The sequence below is a fragment of the Alligator mississippiensis genome, chromosome 3 (genome assembly GCF_030867095.1).
Source record: "Alligator mississippiensis isolate rAllMis1 chromosome 3, rAllMis1, whole genome shotgun sequence".
NCBI lineage: Eukaryota > Metazoa > Chordata > Crocodylia > Alligatoridae > Alligator > Alligator mississippiensis.
The window spans coordinates 283,958,601-283,979,593 of NC_081826.1; the positions used below are offsets into that span (position 1 = coordinate 283,958,601).

General features: G+C 39.2%; 1 protein-coding gene across 3 annotated transcripts in view; it reads right to left on the reverse strand.

Moving 5' to 3' along the window:
* Nucleotides 1-12,182: 12,182 nt before the first annotated feature.
* WDR7 (WD repeat domain 7) overlaps nt 12,183-20,993 on the reverse strand; it is a 320,960-nt gene continuing 312,149 nt past the window's right edge. For all 3 annotated transcript variants that reach the window (XM_019496018.2, XM_006272610.4, XM_019496017.2), the window contains exons 26-27: nt 18,189-18,293; nt 12,183-15,153 (exon numbers count right to left, since the gene is read on the reverse strand). In XM_019496018.2, the coding sequence (XP_019351563.1) occupies nt 14,950-15,153; nt 18,189-18,293 (309 nt within the window). In that variant the 3' untranslated portion in view covers nt 12,183-14,949. The remainder of the gene's footprint in view (nt 15,154-18,188; nt 18,294-20,993) is intronic.

Sequence of the window (20,993 nt, forward strand, 5' to 3'; positions counted from 1 at the left end):
TCCCATCATGTAGGGCACTGCACTAAGAAGCAGGGTACTTCAATTCACAACTCTTCTATAATAAAACAGGCAGGGAATGTGACCCAGGTTTTTCTATGTCAGACGAGTATTCCAACTACTGGGCTATGGGGAAAGCAACCACTAAGTCCTTTTGCAACTTTAGCCCTAAAATTGACAAGGCTTTGTCTAGCTGGGTCTTAAAAAAAAGACGGAGACGGATGGAGATTCTACAGCCTCTCTGGGTAACCTGTTTCAGTGCTTTATTACTCTCCTAGCGAGAGTTTTTCCTCATATCTAACATAAACTTCCCGTTCTGCAACTTGAGACCATTGCTCCTTGTTCTGTCATCCACCGCCACTGAGAACAGTCCAGCCCCATCCTCTTTGGAACCCCCGTTCAGGTAGTTGAAGGATACTATTAAATCCCCTCTCAGTCTTTTCTTCACCACACTAAATAAGCCCAGTTATCTCTCAGCCTCTCCTCATAAATCATGTGCCCCAGCCCCTGAACCATTTTCATTGCCCTCTGCTGGACCCTTTCCAATTTGTCCACATCCTTTCTGTAGTGGGGGGCCCAAACCTGGACACAGTGCTCCAGATGTGGCCTCACCCGTGCCAGATAGAGAGGTATAATCACTTCCCTCGATCTGTTGGCAATGCTCCTATGAATGCAGCCCAGCATTCTTTACAACAAGGGCACACTGTTGGCTCATATTTAACTTCTTGTCCACCACAATTCCCAAGTCCTTTTCTGCAGAGCTGCTGTTTAACCAATTGGTCCTCGGCCTGTACTGGTACAGGTGTCACCGGTGTCAGGTGTCCCATGGGGCTTCAACAATGGACGATTGGACACAGCCGAGTTCTGATCTGCCTCTCTCCAGCCCCTGCAGAATCCCCTCTTGCTCTATGCCAAGAATTGAGAGAGCTGGTCATACGACCTCTGTCATTGAGGAGTTCCCTGACTTCTCTCCGGGCTGTTTCTAGTCCATCTTTCTGGCTGTTTCTAGTCCATTTGCTTTTACTTTGAGTCATCCAAATGATGCAAAGTGGCCTGGGCAGCCTGGGGAATCTGGCCTTTTATCTTTCTATAATACCTTTTCCTTTCATGTACCCAAGCTTGCATTTAATATGGCATATTTTATTTCTTCTCTACAAGCACGCAAAAAGGAAGAGAAAAGGATTTTGCCAACCATGAGAGTTCCAGTGTGTTAGTTACAGATGACAAACGTAGATTTCATTACTAAAACCTTTTTCTGTCTGACAGTAATAGGGAAATCCCAGCATGGACTCTCACCTCTCTTATCTTACAGTCAATAACCTGAGAATCAGAAATCTACGTGCTGTTGGCAGTAGGAGAGGCAGTTCTCATGGAGCTCAAGCTTTCCAGATCATTGTCAGGTGGGATAAAAGACGCCAGAGTCACAAGCCATAGTTTTTGCTGTAAATAGATCTTTCTTCCCCATCCTCTTTTTTAACTCAAGTCACTTTTTGGGGAATTTTTCTCTATTTGAAAGAAGCCTGCAGAAGAGACTCTGCTACATTTGTGACCTACCTTATTATATATACATGCATTTGCAGTAGATTTTTTCTTTCTCTTCCATCTAATACCTTCTGTCTACATTTGCTTTTTGATTTGCCTCATCCTCTCTGTTCAATTTTCACACTATTTTCTGATCAGATGTTTATCCTTTTCCCCTACCACTATTTTTTCACACAGTCCTCCTAGGCAAAATCATACACAGTAGTATTCAAACCTTAACTTCCAAGCACCGCAAAATGGCAAGTGGGTTCAAAGTTGGGCAAAACTAGCTCAAATACATCAAGTGCTAAAACCAGCTCCAAGTCATCAACCTAAGAAAACATAAACCACACCAAACCTTTCAATGGAAAGATCCTGCCAGGGGCCAATCTATTCTTTCTGTGTTTGAACAGCATCCAGCATAAAGTATTCTGGTCCATGACTGAGCTCATAGGTACAAGTGCCATACAAATAATAAGTACATCACAACCATAGAGAACAGGCTGCTTTTTAATTTCATGTTGACCTTGTCTGTGCACAGGAATAAGAGACCTGTAAAATCTCTGATTTTACCAAAGGTTATTCCTATTGTCAGAAATCCAGGTAGAGGGCCTGACTCATTTACCACTTCCAAACCCACTTGCTCTATATCTGGATATATTGTTCTCACTAAAGGTTTAATCATCATCCTATTTGCATTTTAATGACAATTACTGGCACCTCAAGGAAACAGAACTAATAATTATGTCCCAGAGTTGTTTGAGGTCCAAGTGCACACTTTCAACCTCCACCGCGTATATAGCAGGTCTTACACTGAAAGGGCATGCTTGGAGCAGAAGCCTATTGTGCCACTTCTTTATCCAAGTCACTAAAGATCCATAGAAATGTTCTTCATACATATTGTACTATCAAGGCTACTTGTGATCTCCTCAAAACCCAAGGCAGCTGAAGGCTCTTCCTCTACTAAGATGATGTGGTAACAATTAGGCAATTGTTACAGCAGGGGGTTTAATCCACTTTCTGGCTAAGTTCCAATTGGAGTGATGACACTCAACCTTTCTTGATCCCTTTGCAGTTTCAGTTGAAAGTAAGATTTTTTTATTTCCTTTCAAACTACTGCATAGCGGTGCTGCATGCTGTTAAACAGTTGCTCTCGTTCACTACACAGTTCACTAGATTTCACTGGAAGTCATCCTTTTATATTCAGCAACTTGGCACATTAGAAAAGCAAAGTGCTTTGAGATCCTCCTAAATGAAAAAGGTTATTAAAAACTGTGGCATCATTATCATTATCACTTACTGTCCAAGTCAGGAAGATGGAAAGCACCTTCTTCTAAGGCGCTCCAAATTGATAGATGACCTGCAGGGTAAAAGGTAGTCCATACAGCAATGAAGTTGCCCCCTCCTCCAAAGGTCATCTTAATGACATGAATTCTCTTTCTTACCTTCCACTATGGGATGTCTCAAGGTGACTTGAATCCAAGTCTCTAACTAGCAATGCTGATATGTCAATGAAATGACTAGTTAGGTATATTTATGAACTGAGATTACCATGAAATTGGACCTAATGGCTCACTATTAATTTCAATCCTCATTGGGATCATGTGGGTTGCCAGGGAACACTTTATCTTTTAATGAAAACTAAATGAAAAAATATATCATTCATAATATTATCAGGGCTAAATTTATCAGTGGCGTTATTCCTTTGCCTTCAGTGGAATTACAGCAGGGTGGGACTTGGCCCTGTAGGTTTAAATTATTTTAAAAGTGTCATTATTTAATAAGAAATATAATGCTTCAGAATACATGGTATAAAAGCAGTAAGGTAGGGGGAAAATTGCAATATGGTCTCCTTTGATCCTTGTCAACTATCATATTAATACCAAGTGGGAGTAACTCAAGCTGGACAAAATTAGTTATGTCTTCCTTTAAGAGACAAGTATAAATTAAAAGTTGGCATGATCATTAATTCCATTAATTTGAGACTCAGCACTTTAGATCCACACCACAGGTAGAATGATAGGATATGGAAGGTCATATTCTGGTGCGCCCAACTACATAGCATGGGTACCTACACATGTAGTCTGGGGTGGGGTTGGTTGGTTGGTTGGCGGGTGGGCATTTTAATTAGAGCGGCTCTTGGGTCTGATCCTGATGTCAGTTGCACAAGTACAAATCCCACCGTATCCTAAGCATAGATCCCAGGAAGTCTGGGATCTACCTTCCCAGCCCACTGAGACTAGATTTCCTTGCTGAATGAGAACCAAGGGGAAGACATAACGTTGTTTTTGGTGGGTTTAGGATGTGGATGACATGCTTACCAGTGTAGTATTGCTAGAGGCGGCAAATGGCTTGAAGTGTTCAAGAGGCTGAAAGGAAAGATGTTTAGTTTACTGCAAGGGCCCCAAGCAGCAGAACCAATGCAGTTCTTGCTGCACAAAGGGGTTGGTGCAATGGATGTGCACTGCTTGGAAAGGAAGCTCAGGTCTGTGAGAGCCCTCAGTTTGGCTATTTGCTGGAATGCTTTTAGGCCCTGATGGATAGAGGACATATAGGAGGATCTGCCCGCCCCCTATGTGTCCCCAGCAGTCTTTGACCCCAGCAGGGGGGCTGGGCCCGATGATCTCACAAGGTCCCTCCCAGCCCTACACTTCTGTGAATCGGGGGGGGGGGGGGGGAGGGCTCTTGTGGTTCTCCCTCCCTGTAAACAAAGAAAGCTAAGAAAATAGGGGTTGCTTCAGCCATGAGGCTGCAGACGTTTCTGAGATGAGACTCTTCCCCTCCCTCCTGCCCATGGAGATGGGACTGCAGAGCTGGGGGGTTGGATTTTTCACTTAGGGTTTGAGTGGTAATTATGTAGCGCTGGAGTCCTTATTCCTGCTATGCTGCTTCTCATCAACTCCTGAAGCACGTTCAAAATCTGCATCTGGATTATCAAAACTGGGTCCAGGGAGCACAAGTGCACTGGGTCTTCCCATCATCAGGGCTAAGTCTATGACACTTATTGTTTTGATCAAGAACAACAGATTTGTCCATGAAAAAAGCTAGATGCCTAGGAGCTGGGGGCCCTCTGAGTTGCTGGTGCTCACGACTGAACTGTGTTCTACAAGGGATTAGAGCAAGCAGGAATCTTACCTCCTTCAGGATGAAAGAAATGCCAGGTGCTTTTTTCCCCAGTGCCTTTTCCACATGAACATAGCAAAGTCAAGGTAGCAAAGTCAGCTTACGGGATAGCAAAGTCAACAATGAGAAAGAAGCTAAGAAAGGGTTTTACCTGCAGGGCTAATGGACAAAGGAACCAGTTGGGTTTAGTCCTTTTTTATTGACTTCGTATCATTTTTGTGTAGTGAATGTATTGCCCCTGCTCCTGTCGTGACCACCGTGTGACAAAGAAAAGCCTGTAGGCATCCATGTAGGGCAGCAATCCTTTCAAGGGTGCCACAGGGTAACACTCAATGTTAGCACTGTTAAGTGTGCAAACATGATTCATGAGATAAACCCAGTTTTCAAATAGGAATCCACAGTGTTGAAAAACATTCTTCGTGGTCTTCTTGAGTTCTGTGCAATAGACCTGAAAGAATTGCTTTGTTATTTTTTGTAGTAAAAAAAAGAGTGAAAACTAAAAGCCAGCTGTTTCTAAGGGGAGCCTTGAATCTATTGAGAGGTCCCCAATCTAAACAAGTTGAGAACCACTAACATAAAGCCTGTTTCTCCCATCCTGTCTCCTTTTTCTTTATGCTGGCATAACTCCTAAATAACCCCATTGAGTCAGGAGAAATACCTCAGTGACAGGAAAATCAAGGCTCTGAATATCTATCTATCTATCTATCTATCTATCTATCTATCTATCTATCTATCTATCTATCTATCTATCTATCTATCTATCTATCTATCTTCTTTTTAAAGCTTCTGGTGTCCTTTTCAGAACTATTGCCAAACTGCAGAATGGCTTACACTGAAAATCATATTTTACTGGTAAACAAACAGCAATGATGTTGAAGATACTGCTCAGCTTTCTTTGAAAAAGAAAATCACCATTAAAAAAGCAATGCTTCTCTAGAAGAAAGTTTCACCTTTTAATTTTTCATACAAGATTAATATTTAATTTCCAGACATCAGAGATCAGGGGACATTCCCCATGAGGCTCGCTGTTCAAAGAGCACTCTTTGGACAACTGTTGCCATCAAGTGTTAATTCATCACGCTGAAGGTTCAAACTGCATGGCACATAATTTTAATGCTATTTTTCTCCAGATATATTTATTATTATTTTTAAGCCCTGGTGCTTTACTAAAAGCCAGACACTAACAGAGCTGTTTGTTTGGAGCTAGCATGAAAAATCCCTGTAGCAATTGTTTTAAACGTTGCTTCAGCTCTGGCTTCTAGTTTTTTAGAGCACAGAATTAATTTATTGTGGGCCCACCTCACCCAATTAGACCAATTATTCTGATTTAATCTGCCAGTAACATGTTAATTGTGAAGGTAATGAAACAGGGGCACACACTATGAAATGTGCCCTCTTTGGAGTAAAAAATACAAATGTAGGTAAGACTGAATGCAAGATTTAATTTACAAGGTAAGAGCATTGTACATTTTTTATATGGCAGATGGGCAGCCCCTGGCTGTGCCTGCTGCTCACATTGGCTGATGACAGATTTGCCTTCTTTGAACTCAGACTTTATTAAGTTCTTTGCTAGGACTTTGAAGGAACAATTTCAATTTTTTTCTTTGGTTTTGTTGCTGCTTTTTGTTTCTGTTTGTCTTGTTTCCCCACTCCATGTGTTCACTCACCAAGCTTCACTGCACCCTCCTTCCAAAGGCAGCAGAGGATGAATCAACACATTTGCTATTCCAGTGTAGAGGGGAAGACTGAAGAAAACAGAGCCATAATCTTGCATTGATTGTTTCCTAGATGGATATGGAATGATGCTAGAGTGGGGCTTGATAGACCCAGGTGATGAAGGATATGCATCTTTAGTAAATGCTGGAAGGTAGCAGGAAGGTAACATGATAAAACCTATTAATAAGCCTATGGGATAATGTGTCACTGGCTTAGTTCACTGTTGTTCACATTCCCTGGCAGCAGCCACCCCTCCCCCCGGCCTCCCTCGTACACTCATCAAACAGTAACTACGGGATAATTCATTATTATTTGTATTCCCCTTCCAGTGGTAAATTAACCAGAGTGTGTTGTATGTGCAGCTGATTTTGACAACCATGTTATCCCTGGCTGCTTTACCCGCCTCGTCCGCACCCACAAATGTTCAAAACTACATGCTGAGTTGTGAAGAGTAAGAGTTTTTGACCAGCACTTAAAATCTAACCTGAGATCGCAAGTGATATTAATTAGAGGGTCACAACTAACAGATCTTGATCTAAACCAGAGAATTGTCTCACACAGTTATATTACAAGGCATTGTCAAGATGATCTAAACAGGGAATGAGATAACCCCCTGGGGAGAATATAAAGGGAAAGCAAGCATAGCTGAGTTCATAGCTATATCCAGGGCAGAGTTTGTTGCCAGTAGGATTCAGGTTTATACTCCATATTCTTGCTGCAGGGAAGCATCTGGAGAATATGACACTGTCAGAGGTGCTATTCATCAAAGATGAATATTTAAGTGGGGACTGTTCTGATGATTATCAGTTGATAATTAAAGCTCCTACAGCATTTACCAAAGACAGTAGGGGTCTGGGCTAGTATTTGTTAAGAAATCGGGTTCTGAATGCGAGAGAGACTGCTTCGCGGATAAAGCTTCTTCATTTACTTGAAAGTACTTCCCTAACTTGTAACCAAAACAGTCGTCAAGCCAGCGAGCCCTAAAAAACACTCACTCCATAAAACCAAATTCTGCCCATTTCTAAATTGGTTCTTTAGGGTTTGCATTCATTTTGTGAGCTGTGGAGTGCCTTGCAAGCCCATCTCGAACATCTTTAAAATGATCTTTGCTTCACCCCCTTGCGAAGTACACACTGTACCTATTGATATTTGCTTGAAAGTTTTGATTGTGCTCTAATGGGTATATTTTTATCTTAATGTCTGGGGAATTAAGTCAGCACACAGATGAGAATATAGCCCTTAATGTTTAACTAAAGAGAGCAAGATGTATTTAAATGCATCTCTGAGTCAGCTGTGAGGAATGTTCATTGTCTTCAAGAAACACAGACAATGTAAAACTGTGCTATTACGCTGTTTGGCAAAATCACTGATCAATACATTTGATGCAATTTAGCTTCCCCTGACTTCAGTAGTTTGCATTTTCAAATAGCTTTATTTTCAAGTGCGACTGACGGGTTATTGAAGAGGGTATTTAACACAAACCATGGGTGAAATCTCTGCTCGTTCTGAAGTCAATGGAAGTTTTGCCATTGACTCCATTTGGCCAGAATTTCATCCTATGAATTTGTAAGATTTCAAATCATGTTAAAAGTCATGTTAGTGCGATGCAGCCATGATGGTCCAGGAATTATGCGAGAGGCAGAAATTTCTTTGGATCAGTTGTCACTGTGCTGGCTTTTCTCTGTAGGCCTGAAGAATATCTTGCATTTGAAAGCTTGTCGAACACTATCCCAATTATGCAGGTGGCCTAGTAAAAGAGATCACACTAAGAAATCCTTGCTTCTTGTGAGATTTAGAAGAAAGATTTACATTTTCTATACCTGAACTGAGGCATAGGCATATCTGGGCTCCTGCTCTAGTTCTACAGAAATAGATGGCAGAAACCACTCTAAGGTTAGCAAAGCTTGCCTTTCTGTTTCACGTACGTAAGTGCAGCAGCCCTGAAAAGTCAGGTGTAATATTTTGTATTTTCTCCTGATGAATCCAAGTAGCCTCTTATCATAGTGCTGCTCATTAGTGATGTGCTGTTTGTGATGTTGGCTAGAGCCTGCAAACAATTTGCGACAATCCCTACTGAATATTGTGTGACAATTTGGAGACAGCTCTTCTTATGTAATTAATAATGTACACATGCATCATTCCTTATCTCAACCTTCTCTCCTCATTTGGCTCGTTTTCCTCAGGCTTAATGCATGCTCTTGTACTCAGCATGCTTAAAACTCACCTCATTTGATCCTTTTTGGCTGCCTCCATGGTTTTATCTCAAAAGTTTGAGATCATGCCCTATTACAGCCTCAACTGACAACTAGCATCTACCCCAGATTCAGGCACTGAGGGTAACTCCTCTCAGTAAGAACACTCCCCCTCTCTTTACCAACTCCTTGTGCCACATTCTCCTCTCTTTGACTTGTGACAGTCATCTACTCCCTGGTTTATTAGCTCTCTGTCCTTTAATTATCCTGCTCCTTCATATCTATGTCTCTACAATATACCCACAAAACTCTCCAGTTTTTACTATTAAACCCTCATCTGTAGCCTGTCCTACTAGTTTCCATTCAGATCACTGCATATGTCCTCTACTCAACCTGTACAAAATGTTGCTGTGCTCTAGACAACATTTCACGAGTTATTAGGTTCCAAATTAAGTGCTTCTATGCTTTAATTTTAATCACTTATAATCACTTTAATCCTAAATTTTAAATATCTTTAATGTAATTATTCTTGATATCTCACCTCTCAGTTAAAGGTGGATGTTGATAATCAATACCAGAACTTGGATTCATATTTCTAGCCAGTACCATCACTGCAATACAGGTGTAATTGTACACTGCATTACAAATTATTCCACCATTTGTCTCTATGTGGTTAGTTACAAGTCAAGGAGTTACTCTACACGGCCTATATCAGTGTTGTGTAGAGCTAGCTCCAAATAAGCAGCATATTTTAGTTAGTGTAATGTAATACCTGATCTTATACTTGGGGAGTAGTGCATCAGATAGTTACCATATTCATTCAAATAGAAGATGACCCTGATGATAAGACAACTGCCCCAATAAATAGATTCTGTATATTAAAAATGTATATATTTGTTATAATTTTCCAGATATAGAATGTAATTATTGGAGGTTTGTGTTGAATTTGTCCCCCTTTCACTGCTGCAGCGGGGAAGATAAGTGTGGGAGGTCAGGTAGCCCCTTTGCTGTCTGCTTCCTCCCACCCCCAGCCTTTTCTCTAGGCAGCCTTCCCCTTCCCTGTCAGACCCTGCTCTCCCTGAGCACATGGAAGTGAAGAAGAAATTTGAAAAAAAAATAACCCTGAAATTAAACATAGCTGTAGCAATTTGCATATATTACCCATGTAGTTAGTTCATCCAGAATTGATGTGTGCTACTTTTTCTTGAAAGTATTGCAAGTTTTAGCACATTTAAAAAAAAAAAAATTAATGTCTCTGGCCAAATCAGTTCCAAATTCTATCGACTGAGCAGAGCTCAATCATTCAAGTCGGTGTGGAGCTACTACTGGCAAGTATCCTCCCTCCCGGACTCAACTTGGGAGTTCAGATACTCCACGGCAGGCATCCTACATGCAGGCCCTAAGCCTGGAGGTCTTGGTGTTCAGATGCCTCCGAGTCTTGCTTATGCTTAGCTCTGTTGGCCTGGTGTTGCAATATCTCCAAGTCTGAGGCCATTTTCCTATGAAGGGAATAACTATCCATTTTTAAGGGCCGAAGAAAGGGTTTCCATGAGCATTTCTGGCACCACGAAAGGGTGTTGGAGCTTGTTCTGGCCTTTCCAAGTGCCATCCTGGTAGTGCAGTACCTCCAGGTCCAGTGCTTGTTCCCTCCACTCCCCATTTTTTTTTAACATACACACACCAAAAAGTTCACATCAGCTTGTTTGCCCAATGTGGGCCATGTGTTTTATGGTCACGCTCATTGCTGGCTGCATTTAATTAGCTTCATAGTTTGTTTCCCCATACTGTTTGGGGGGAAAAACCTTATCTTGTATTAACATAAATATGGTAAAATTCTTATAGTGTTTCTTATGCCCGAATTAGTTAGTTAAGAGTACGTCTATGTTCAGGTGTGTATGCACTAGTGCAGGTACTCGGTATTAGTTACCATAGCCCATGTCACAAAAGAAGCAGGATAAATAATCTTGCACAGAACATTATGCTGATCTAGACTGCTTCTGGTACCCAAGACAGCTCCAAACACAAACAGGAAGCACATTGGGCTTTGCTGAGCTTTAGTTACCTCTCAGTTACAGCTCTGCAGAAACATAACCTGAGTCTAGCAGTTTTGGTATAAGAAGCACTGCAAAGAAGTCTATTTCCTACAATACTCATCAAGTGTAAGAACAGAGATTAAATTATGCACATACCCCTCAAAAGTAGACTTCTACATAAATGAAACAATAGTGATCATTTTGCATCCAGAAGAAATCATGCCAAAACATAAACAATTAATGTGTTTGAGTACGTGTGTGTAGCAGGCAGTAAGCAGATGTTCTTCAAAATTAAATTGCTTAAGGCAAAAGACAGACTTCTGGTACTTCCTAATTTCTATTACATTAGGAAGAGCTGGTAAATTCTGAGATCACTATATTTAAAGTAAATTTGCAAAAGCTAAATCTAACTATTCTCTTTTTATGTTGTAAAGTAAACAGCAAAGAAACAGTACATCTAATTTTTGAAATTCTTCTGGCTTTTCTTTTTGACCTTTGGTATTTGTATGTATCGACGCTCTCTCTAAACCATTGTACAAAAACACCTTGAAGTGTCAAGCTTTAAAAATGAGTCTTCTTTTCTCTTTCTCCTGTGCTGCTTGGATTATCTTGGCCTTGTCAAAATACATTCTCTAGTTAGAGGTTGGAAATATTTCCCTCCTGGCTCCTAAGTATTGATTTTTCAACACTCAGCTATGTCTGTCAGCTGAAGAGGTGAAAGGTGAAAGTTCATCTAGCACTGCCTGGCTTTACCTTCCTATTAATGTCATGCCCTTTCCACGTTTGATCAGTTTATGTGATCACCAACAGAGCTGCTACTGAGCATATTTTACCTATAAGAAAAATATTTAAGTCATCAATTATTTTAACACATTCACGTACCTTGAAAATTGAGGACACAAATATGTTGCAATCTTCTTTTTTATGTTTATTTAAAGAGAAAAAAAGTCTTGTTATATAATGATTGACTCAATTCAAACTTTCCTATCTTTTTATCTGAACACCAAGGGAAAGATTAAATTAACTGCTTACGCCATAAACCTCTGTAAGCAATAATTATCTATGTTGTTTTTCTTGCACAAAAGCAATGGTACTCTTTTACTATGGGGTTACCAATTTAATCCCAAACAAAGTATTATATGAAATTTAATACATTTAATAAATGCAGCTCAGTCCCCAAGGGAGAGCAGTTCAGGTCAGAAAATTTCAATGAACAATTTGGTTCAATTACTTCCCCACTTAGAAAGGATCTAGGACTGGTTATCAAGGCAGCGGCATGACTTGACATGCACTACAGAGGGCAGTATTGAGGTTCCAAAAGACCGACGTTTTCTTTATTTGGTTGAATCGTGCTTCTTATGAAAAAAACAAGAGAACCACTTTCTCTCAGTGCATTTCTAACTTACTTTTCGCTAAGGAGGCTTTGAGTCTCTTGAGGAGCTCTGTCTTCTTGAGTGAACTATAAGCTTCATAAAAAGGTTAAAAAAAAAAAGTTTCCATACATGATGATAATACAGTTAATATCAAAGGTGCATCGGCAAGTGATGCATTTGTGGGGGAACCATAACAAAGTTAAGATGATTGTATGGGAACAATAGTCTTCAATACCATTCTGTTTTATTCCACACACATATGTACACAGTGACATTTAGTACATACAGTAGATCTGAAGTGGAATTATCAAGAAGTTTCTTGAAAGGCAGACATTTTAATCATTTACCATATACAGTGACTTCAATCATTACAACATTTTCATAGAGGTGTCTCATCATGTCATTTTTGCTTGTCAACTGCCAATGAAGCCACATATGTCTCTACATGTACAAGGACAAGCCCAAATACAGTACTAACAAATCAATAAAACACTAAAAGCTTACACTGGAATGACAATACACATTTTACTGCAGTACTGAGAGATCTAAACTACGATGAAGTTTGGGACTAGGTTTTACAAGGTCACCAAAGTGGAGATTTGTGTTTAACTAATATGCAAATATCTGTTAAACAGGTAGAGATTTCTGCCCCGCAAGCACTCCTCTAGTCCCTGGCCAAGTAACACTAATCTGACTGAATTGCAATCTTGGCTGCTTTTATGGACATATTAGAGCGAATTTCAATTTTCACTGTCTTATAGATACAGCACATTAGACACTAATACGAGTTGTCTTAATCTTCTGAAAATTTAGCTTATTTATTTTTGAACTTTTGCTACCTTGAGCTTTTCAGTATGGAAGCAGACAGGCATTTTTCTTTTCTTTTTTCTGATCCAGTAAAGTTGTAGTTTAAACAACCACTTTTATGTACATATAATGTAAGCAAACCTTTACTGTATTAAAGAAAATCTTTTTTGTGGCATAGTGGAATGTATCCATTTTTTCCTGTAACTGCATCTCAGTTTTGAAAGTAAACACATATGTGCTTGAAAAAAATAGTGTAAGAGAAGTAAATATGAGTGGAATGCCTAGGGAGGAATGCATGATGGGTACCTTTTAATTTTCCTCATATGCTTATACTTAAAAACATAGCACTATAATATCTGACTCTAAGGCGAAAAGTCACTGTGTAACTTGAAAGTCTTTGCTTCCTGTTTTTGAGGCTACGTATACATTTATATTGTTATAAATACAATATACATGCATGTTGCATAAACTCACATTAAAAAAATCTAAGTTCTACTACAGTATTTTACCACCACTAGAAACTACATTGTGGCCATAGTTAGAAAGAATAAAATTTACAGCAATGATGTGACATTCCAAATGGTCTTAATTAAATTTGTATTTATTTTTTTACTATAGTAAACAACAGATATGCTGATTCTGGACTGTATATCCTACTTTCCTGTACAGTGTACTAAACAGACTAACTTCTCCAAAACAAAACACAACCCCCGTCCCCCAAAAAACAAACCCACAAAGCATTTTAGAAGCCATTAAAAAATTAATTTATTCCTCTTTTTCCTGCAAATACTACTTTTACTTTACAAGCTATAATTGAATGAGTGCCTTTTCTCTTCTGCAAGCTTTCCAGACAAAATGGAATGAAAATAAAACCTATACAAACATATACATCCACGTGTTTAAATTAAATTGTATTTTACGGATTTTTTCCTGTTAGCATAAGCCAGAATATATATTCACACTAGTAAATATTTAAAAAATGTAGATATGTAAAAACAGAAAAAACATGAACGTAGAGCTTCCATTACAAAGGAATACATTTATTGGGGGAAATGCTAATATATATGTTATTCAAATAATATTGCTCAAAATAATTTCCAAAGTTTTCCTAGTCTGGGTTGCTAAATAGTAATGATATCTGCTCAATCCCATAAGTGCTTGCATTCTTTCCCCGTGTTCCTTCAGTAAAGCTAAACTTGGAATTTGTGACACCACAATAATTTATGCAGTAATAGGATGTACTGGAACAAAAGCAGGATTATACCTTCCTTGGAAGATCCAGCAGAAATGGAAGCTGCTTTGGGAAGAAGAAAGCTTTTTCTGAAACAAACACCTGCAGTGGCTGCAAAGGGAACTCAGAAAAAGACCTTGGTGTATCAGTATTATACTTTTCAAGTTTGTCCTTTCCTCTTTAAGAGATTCTCTTTATTTACGTGTGGACTGACCACACTTTCTTCCAGGCCACAAGAAACAGTAACTTCCAATTTAATGAACCTGAACTTTTTCTGAAGATGCATGCCTTTTCAAAATGAAAATACATCACTCTGTCATAAAAATGCAGTTCCTCATGAACGTTCTCATGAATCTCAAACTGGTTAGACCCTCATCAAGGAGCCAGCTGGTAAACCCTATGACATGTATGCCAGCGACCACTTCAAGCAATCACTCAAAGAAAGTACATGTAAACACAGAACCTTTTTTGGTAAACAGTATATCTCTTTAAGAAACTGAGAAGGAAAATAATATTTATAGTTAGGGACGATGCCTTACTTTAACTTCCAATGGAAAAGTGACTAGATTCAGCCCAACCTCAAAAACTGGGATTTTGATTCTTGAATGCGCTGATCTAGTCAAGGAGTACAATCACAGTGTTACTGATTTTTAAGCTTCTGTTGCACTGAGCAACAGGAGCATCCCCAATAGCCATCATCTTCCCTCCTATCAATAGCTAGGCAAACCTACCCAGTGACAGAATAACTATGTACTGTTGAGCTGGCATGCACGCCTCTGAATCCACAGCTGGCACAAGCTGGTTTAGAGAACCATGCAGAAATGTTGCAGTCTGGCTGATTCCACTGGATGACTTACGTAGGCACTGGTGTGGGTAATCCGGTGTTAACAGGACAAAGAAAGAGAAAATTACAGGGAATATTAAACCAAAAATGTATTTCTAGTAAGAGACTGACTCTAGACCATAAATCGATGTTCTTTGCCATCATGAGCCATAAGAATAACGTTGCGATTAGAAGTCCAGATCAGCCGGGCCAGTTTGAGTGCATTGTGTGAGCCAGGGGAGGCAGGCTGGACAGGGGGCACCTGGTATGTTTTAATGCAGCGGAGCTGGGGTGCCGAATTCAGCATTCCAATACTTCCCAGGAGAGAGGTGTTCATCTGCAGTTACAGAAAACAGAGTCCAGACTAAAGTCAACAAGTTCCTTTATATATATAAAGAAAGCTAAGGGGAAACAAAGTCTTTTTAGTTTGTCATTTTATGGAAAACTCGTGCCAATTCTGGCCAGTGCCAGCTACACGGCTGCTATCTCACATGACCTTTCACTTAAGTTTCATTTAACTCACTCAAACAGTGATGTTATTTAAACTAGTGGGAGGCTGAGAATCTAACCCGTACGCTTCAAAAATGTTTCTGATTCTGCTTAATTAACTCTCCACAGCAGGCTTCAAAATGAAACTTGTGCTAAATTTAGTAACACTCAGTTTACTGCTTGCTTTTGATGAGGAGTTTATAAAGTCAGTTTAATATAGATGATGTCTAGACTACATATTATCTTAAGGAACATTTTTACAGATATATTTGAGAGTTACATCTCCTCCCTTTTTTCCCTTATAAGGCAAGGCCAAATTGACTTAAAAAATATTCTAAACAAAAATAAAACAGAATCAAGCTTTTGTAAGCTAGGCTCTGCATCAGGACCTAGACTCAAAGTTTAACAGCAAAATTAGTGGTAATTTCTACCTTGCAGTTTGCTTTACAGCCTTTAAAAAAATCAGTTTCCTTTCATTTTCTCTACTCCATATTAAAATGACAAGATCTGAATCAAGAAATTAGCTTGACTCTACAACAAATTTTATCCTGTACAGTAAACCTCTACATGAATTTTATTCACTGAGCGTATCAATACTTCTTCTAATATTTCATGAAATTGTGCTTCAAACGGAGTCATCAAAAAATCATAATTGCTAAGAATCATATGCTTTTGTTGGCATATATCTTAACTAGTTAAATCACAAAACTTAGAGACCTATTAGATCATGGAGTTTAGCTGTAGAAAACAACAGGAATGGTCCATGCTCTTAAAGAGATAATAAAACAAGCTTTATATTCCATTATATAAACAAAATATTATGAGATTAAACTTTTAAAGGAGAACTGTTGATCTATGGGCTTCCCACTTATCTAATTTTGTTAAAAAAAAAAAAAATGAGGGCCCCTCCCTTATTTGACACAACTTTACGTGCTCTTAAATGCTTGCATGTTCTTGGAAACCTCTCTACCTAAATGTGTTAGTATCTTGGGAAAAACAGGTAGACAATGGTCCAGCTCTATGCCTAAACCTTGTCGCTTGAAACCTTGGCAAATCTTTGGACATTTAAGATGTGTTATTGCTGATTTCATGTTCTGAATTCTGATCAGTACAAAATATAAACCATTACTTTTTCTGGTCCTTCTCAGCAGCAGAATGGTGTCAGAGAGTGTAAATCATGGCATCTCTAGCAGGGAGCATGCAAGCACTACTGACATTTTCACAATTTAAATCATCTTGAGTAATAACCCTTTTAAGATGACTAATGTTACTGATTTTCCTGCATTAATAATAGTGCCGAATAGAACACAGAGGGAAAAAAATCACTAGTGCACGAGGTCACATTTTAAAACTAAATGTGTAGGTACATTTAACTCTTTATGTAACAGATAGTTTAACATGAATGGATTTACACTAGAAAAATCAAGCAATTTGCACTTTTTAACTCATGCTTGCATATGGAGATTATTTATTTGTTAATTTTAAAAGATCAGGTACGAGATTAAAATCAATAAATTTAATTGCTTCTCCCATCCTCCTGAGCAGTTAAACCAAATACCTGCAACTGACTGTTGAACATTCTTGCAAATCTAATTCCTTGTTTCAGAAATGGGAGTATATTGTGGTGGAAGATAGTTCAGTAATTGTTATGGCATATGCAGAATTACTGAATAACATCAGACAATTGCGGTAGCAGATTAAAAAATATTAAATGCAAGCTGCAAGGCGTACTGGGTCCAGTGTTGATGTCCAAATGCTAGAAAAACTCCCATCAACATGGATAGGTATTTGTCTGTCTGAACTTTGTGATCAGGCCCACTCATTTCCAGAGCAATAATTTTTATATTTATGCCAATGTAGTGTTTTCATTTAGCACTACACAAATTTTACATGTAAAAATGAAGGACATGTTAGGCATAAATGATGGTTATAGTATACAACAGGGTTCCTCAATCCCCAGGCTATACCCCAGTGGGTCGGCTGCTGGTCTGCAGCACAGTTGGCTGCCAGACTGGAAGTGACCATGGACTGGCAAAATGTGGCCCCCCAGAGCCGGGCGGAGAGGCCGCGGCTCCTTCTGCAGGGCCTGTGGCAGCACAGGGTTTGGCCCACTCCCCCGTCTGGGGGTTGGGGTTATCCTTACCCATCTTCCAGCCTAAAATTCCAGCCGTGGTCAGCTGTGACTGCTGGGCTACGGCATAAAAAATTTGGGACCCCCTGGTATACAACTATCCCCCCACCTAGCTTTCTCTCTTGGGAAACTCACTTAAGAATCTGTGCTTCAACTGGCCTCAGCGCACAGGGGAAACAGTACCTTCCCATTTTAAATTTTAAAAGATTCTCACTTGTTCAGATAACGCTCTGGTAACAGGAAATACATAAGCACCCAGGCTAGATATACAGATAGCAGTCCAAACTGCTTATTCATGCACATTTATACACTTATAGGAGAAACCTGCATTCTACTGAGGTTCAATGAGAGCCTCATGAACTGGGATCTAGTTACCTTTGTGGATGTGCTTGTGTGTGTACACATTTACACATGCGTGGAAGGAGAGAGAGAAAAAATTAGTAGGGAAATAAAAGAAGGGAAAGCAAGAAAAAAGAGCTGTGGGGAGACGCACAGCAGCACACAAATCACCGGTGAAAGTTGCTGAGCGTACGCTTTTATTTCAACTTTAAATTTTGTAATTTCTTGATTTTGATAGTAATTTTTTAAAAGACTATAATACCTTATGGTGTCCTTTACTGGAGGCTATATTGGTACTATAATGACATTTCTTTTCTGAAGTCCAAAGTGTTGGTTGTACAAATTCAAAGGTGGTCCCACCTACAGTACTAGCATTATTTGCATACATCTTTTCATTATGTGCATAATCTTACCTGCCAAAAGGAGATATGGCTATCTGTGTTGGAATAAGTGGCAAGATACCGTCCATCAGGAGCAAAAGCAACAGCAGTTATTGGTCCTTTATGGCCATGGATAGTCTAATTGGGGGGGGGGGGGGGGAAGGGGAGAGGGAGAAGGAATATAAGAAAATTCATTATTCAACACCATTATGATGTCATACAGATACTTTACGAGCATAGGCATCTACAGAAATATTATAGGTATGGATAAATATGGGTTATCGCTGTAAGTTAAAAACTAAATATGAACAAATGGCAAGTCTGTGAAACTGAAAACCACTGCAGTTTCAGTATTTAAGTTAGTAGATTTAGCACTAATGAAAGGTAAGGCAGAGAGCACCTGGGAGGCAGAAAGTCATTCTTTATTTTGAGGTCAGGCACAGTATGGGCAGGTTACTACTGTATCATTGCACCTAAGTCCTGAATTAGGGATACTGAAGTAAAAGTCTGATCATCATTGTTGGTAATGTGAATTAGGGTGGTTTTACATGAACTTGTGAAAATTTGTCCATTTTCAGGTATTCTGAAAAAGTTTTGTCAGAGTGGGAATAAAAGGTTCAAACTTTGACCATTGCTGGCTTAATGAGAAGAAGAGGGAACTATACTTTTGTTCATTTTGCAGTAATACAGCCATCCTCTTAGGGTTCAGATTCAGAAGCTGCCTATACAGATACCTTGGGTAGAAAAATTCCAAGCATAAAGAATAGATCTACACTTGCCCAGCTTTGTCTCCTGGGGAGATGATCATCTCCCTAGACTTTGTAAATACAACAGAACCGGCGATTGAGGAACAAGACATTCTGCATGATGCTGTTCAGTTACACAATGAGTATTTCACACCAGAGTTCTTCCAGGCCTCATTTTCTTGCCCCTCTAATTCTGAATCTCATTCTTTTTCATTGAATCCCACTGGAGTTTATCACCTGTAACGTGCTTATTTGCAAAGTACACTAAGTTCCTAGAGAGGGCCTATACATTTGCACATGTTATTTCCCAGCTTTATCTCCCACAATACCTTTTCTTTTGTACATACAGCTAAAAAATATTTTCTCTGTCTGGACATAAAGGTACTATGCTACCAAGGAGAAAAAAAACTGTGGCAGCTGGCGCATGGAAACTGTGGATCCCTTGGACTATTCAGTTAAAATGTCTCCTGCCTAGTGCTGTGGTTTTCAGTAATAGCCACTGGTTAATGTTAGTTCGGAGACCAGCTGATAGCTGCTTTAGCACAATCACATCTCATACTGGAATCACAGACTCTACCCTATTTGATTAGTATGTAAGGCTCAGCGACTGACTCAGAGAGGCACACATCATACCCGGTACATTTTCTATCACCTTGATACTGATTATTTACTGGGTAAGTGGCATTCTGTCAATTGGCAAACACTCGTAGAGATGCGGGGTGCGAGGAGCAAAGAAAGCCTTCTTTTCACTAAGCTTTGATTCTTTTTAGCCCAAGAAGAAAGAATGCCCAGATGGTGTTTCATTACTATGGGAGAAATAGCAATAGCAACATTAGGGAGAGAAATGGTAAACAGAACCCTCCCAAAATAGAGACTTCCAATATAACTCAGGCTGGAGCTACTTTCTCCTGATGATTCAAGGCAATACTCCCCTCCCCAGGTCCTTAGTACTGCTGTTTTAAAAAACAACCAAAAAATGCCCTTTTCCTCATTAATGATGCTCTTTTTTCCACTCATGCTTTGGCTACTGAAGTTGGTTACCACAGCCCTTTAATGAGATATTTTCAGCAGAGAAGAGGGCGAGACCTCTGGTAGGATGGTGCACTTCACTCAGGGCACAGTTTTTATGGGTTTCAGCTGATCTTTCTACTCAGCAGAACAGTTGTGGAGTCTGTTTCTATTCAGGGCTTGTGCAGTCAGAATGGCTCAGAAACCTTCAAGGTACAATTCTTTTTAGTTATGGCTTCATGATTATGTACCACAATTAAACACATGTTAAGTAAAGAATCTGTAGAACAGAAGAGTTAATGCAAATTAAAATAAAATAAATTATAGGACAAGATACAATACAACAATAGGCAGCATCAATGTCTCTCATTTTAATGCTGGGCATTTATCATTACATGGGAGGAATATGCTTAAGCAAGAACACATGACAAATTATATTTAAATTTAAAATATTATTATACAATTTATTAGTCATTACCGTGACAGCAATCACTCTTTTTGAAGCTTACAAACAATAAGCACACTCCCTTCTCTATTATGTAAAGAGCATTCAGTACTTGGAAGAACATTTCTATTCTAATTACAAATTCTAATTACTAATGAGAAAAAAACCTCAAGACTGAATTGTCTAACAAGCCCCTAAAATGTATCTACAAAGTGTTAGCATGCATCACCTTGTACACAGAATGGCTTTCATTTGCACTTTGGATGGGAAATTGCTATTGCAAGATATTTTTTTCTTTCCATGTCTAAATGCCTTCTTTCATATCCAAAATGCACACGTATATTTTAAACATCACTCTTTATCAGCAAATCTCATGGAATCAGCAAATGAAAGTGAACTGACAGGACACAAACTGAAAATGTTCATTCTTCCAAGAAGACTGGCTGTTTCAGAACCATTAAATTGTTCATGTTCTCCAGACAAGTCTCCAACACCTAATCTCCATCAAGACCCTTAATTACCTGCAGGAGTAGGTCAGTGATACTTAGGGCGCAGACAGAAGTGACAATTTCTGCCCAATCTGGCCACAGAAAGAGATTTCTAGCCATGACCAAACACAAGTGCATAGTTGCAGACTAC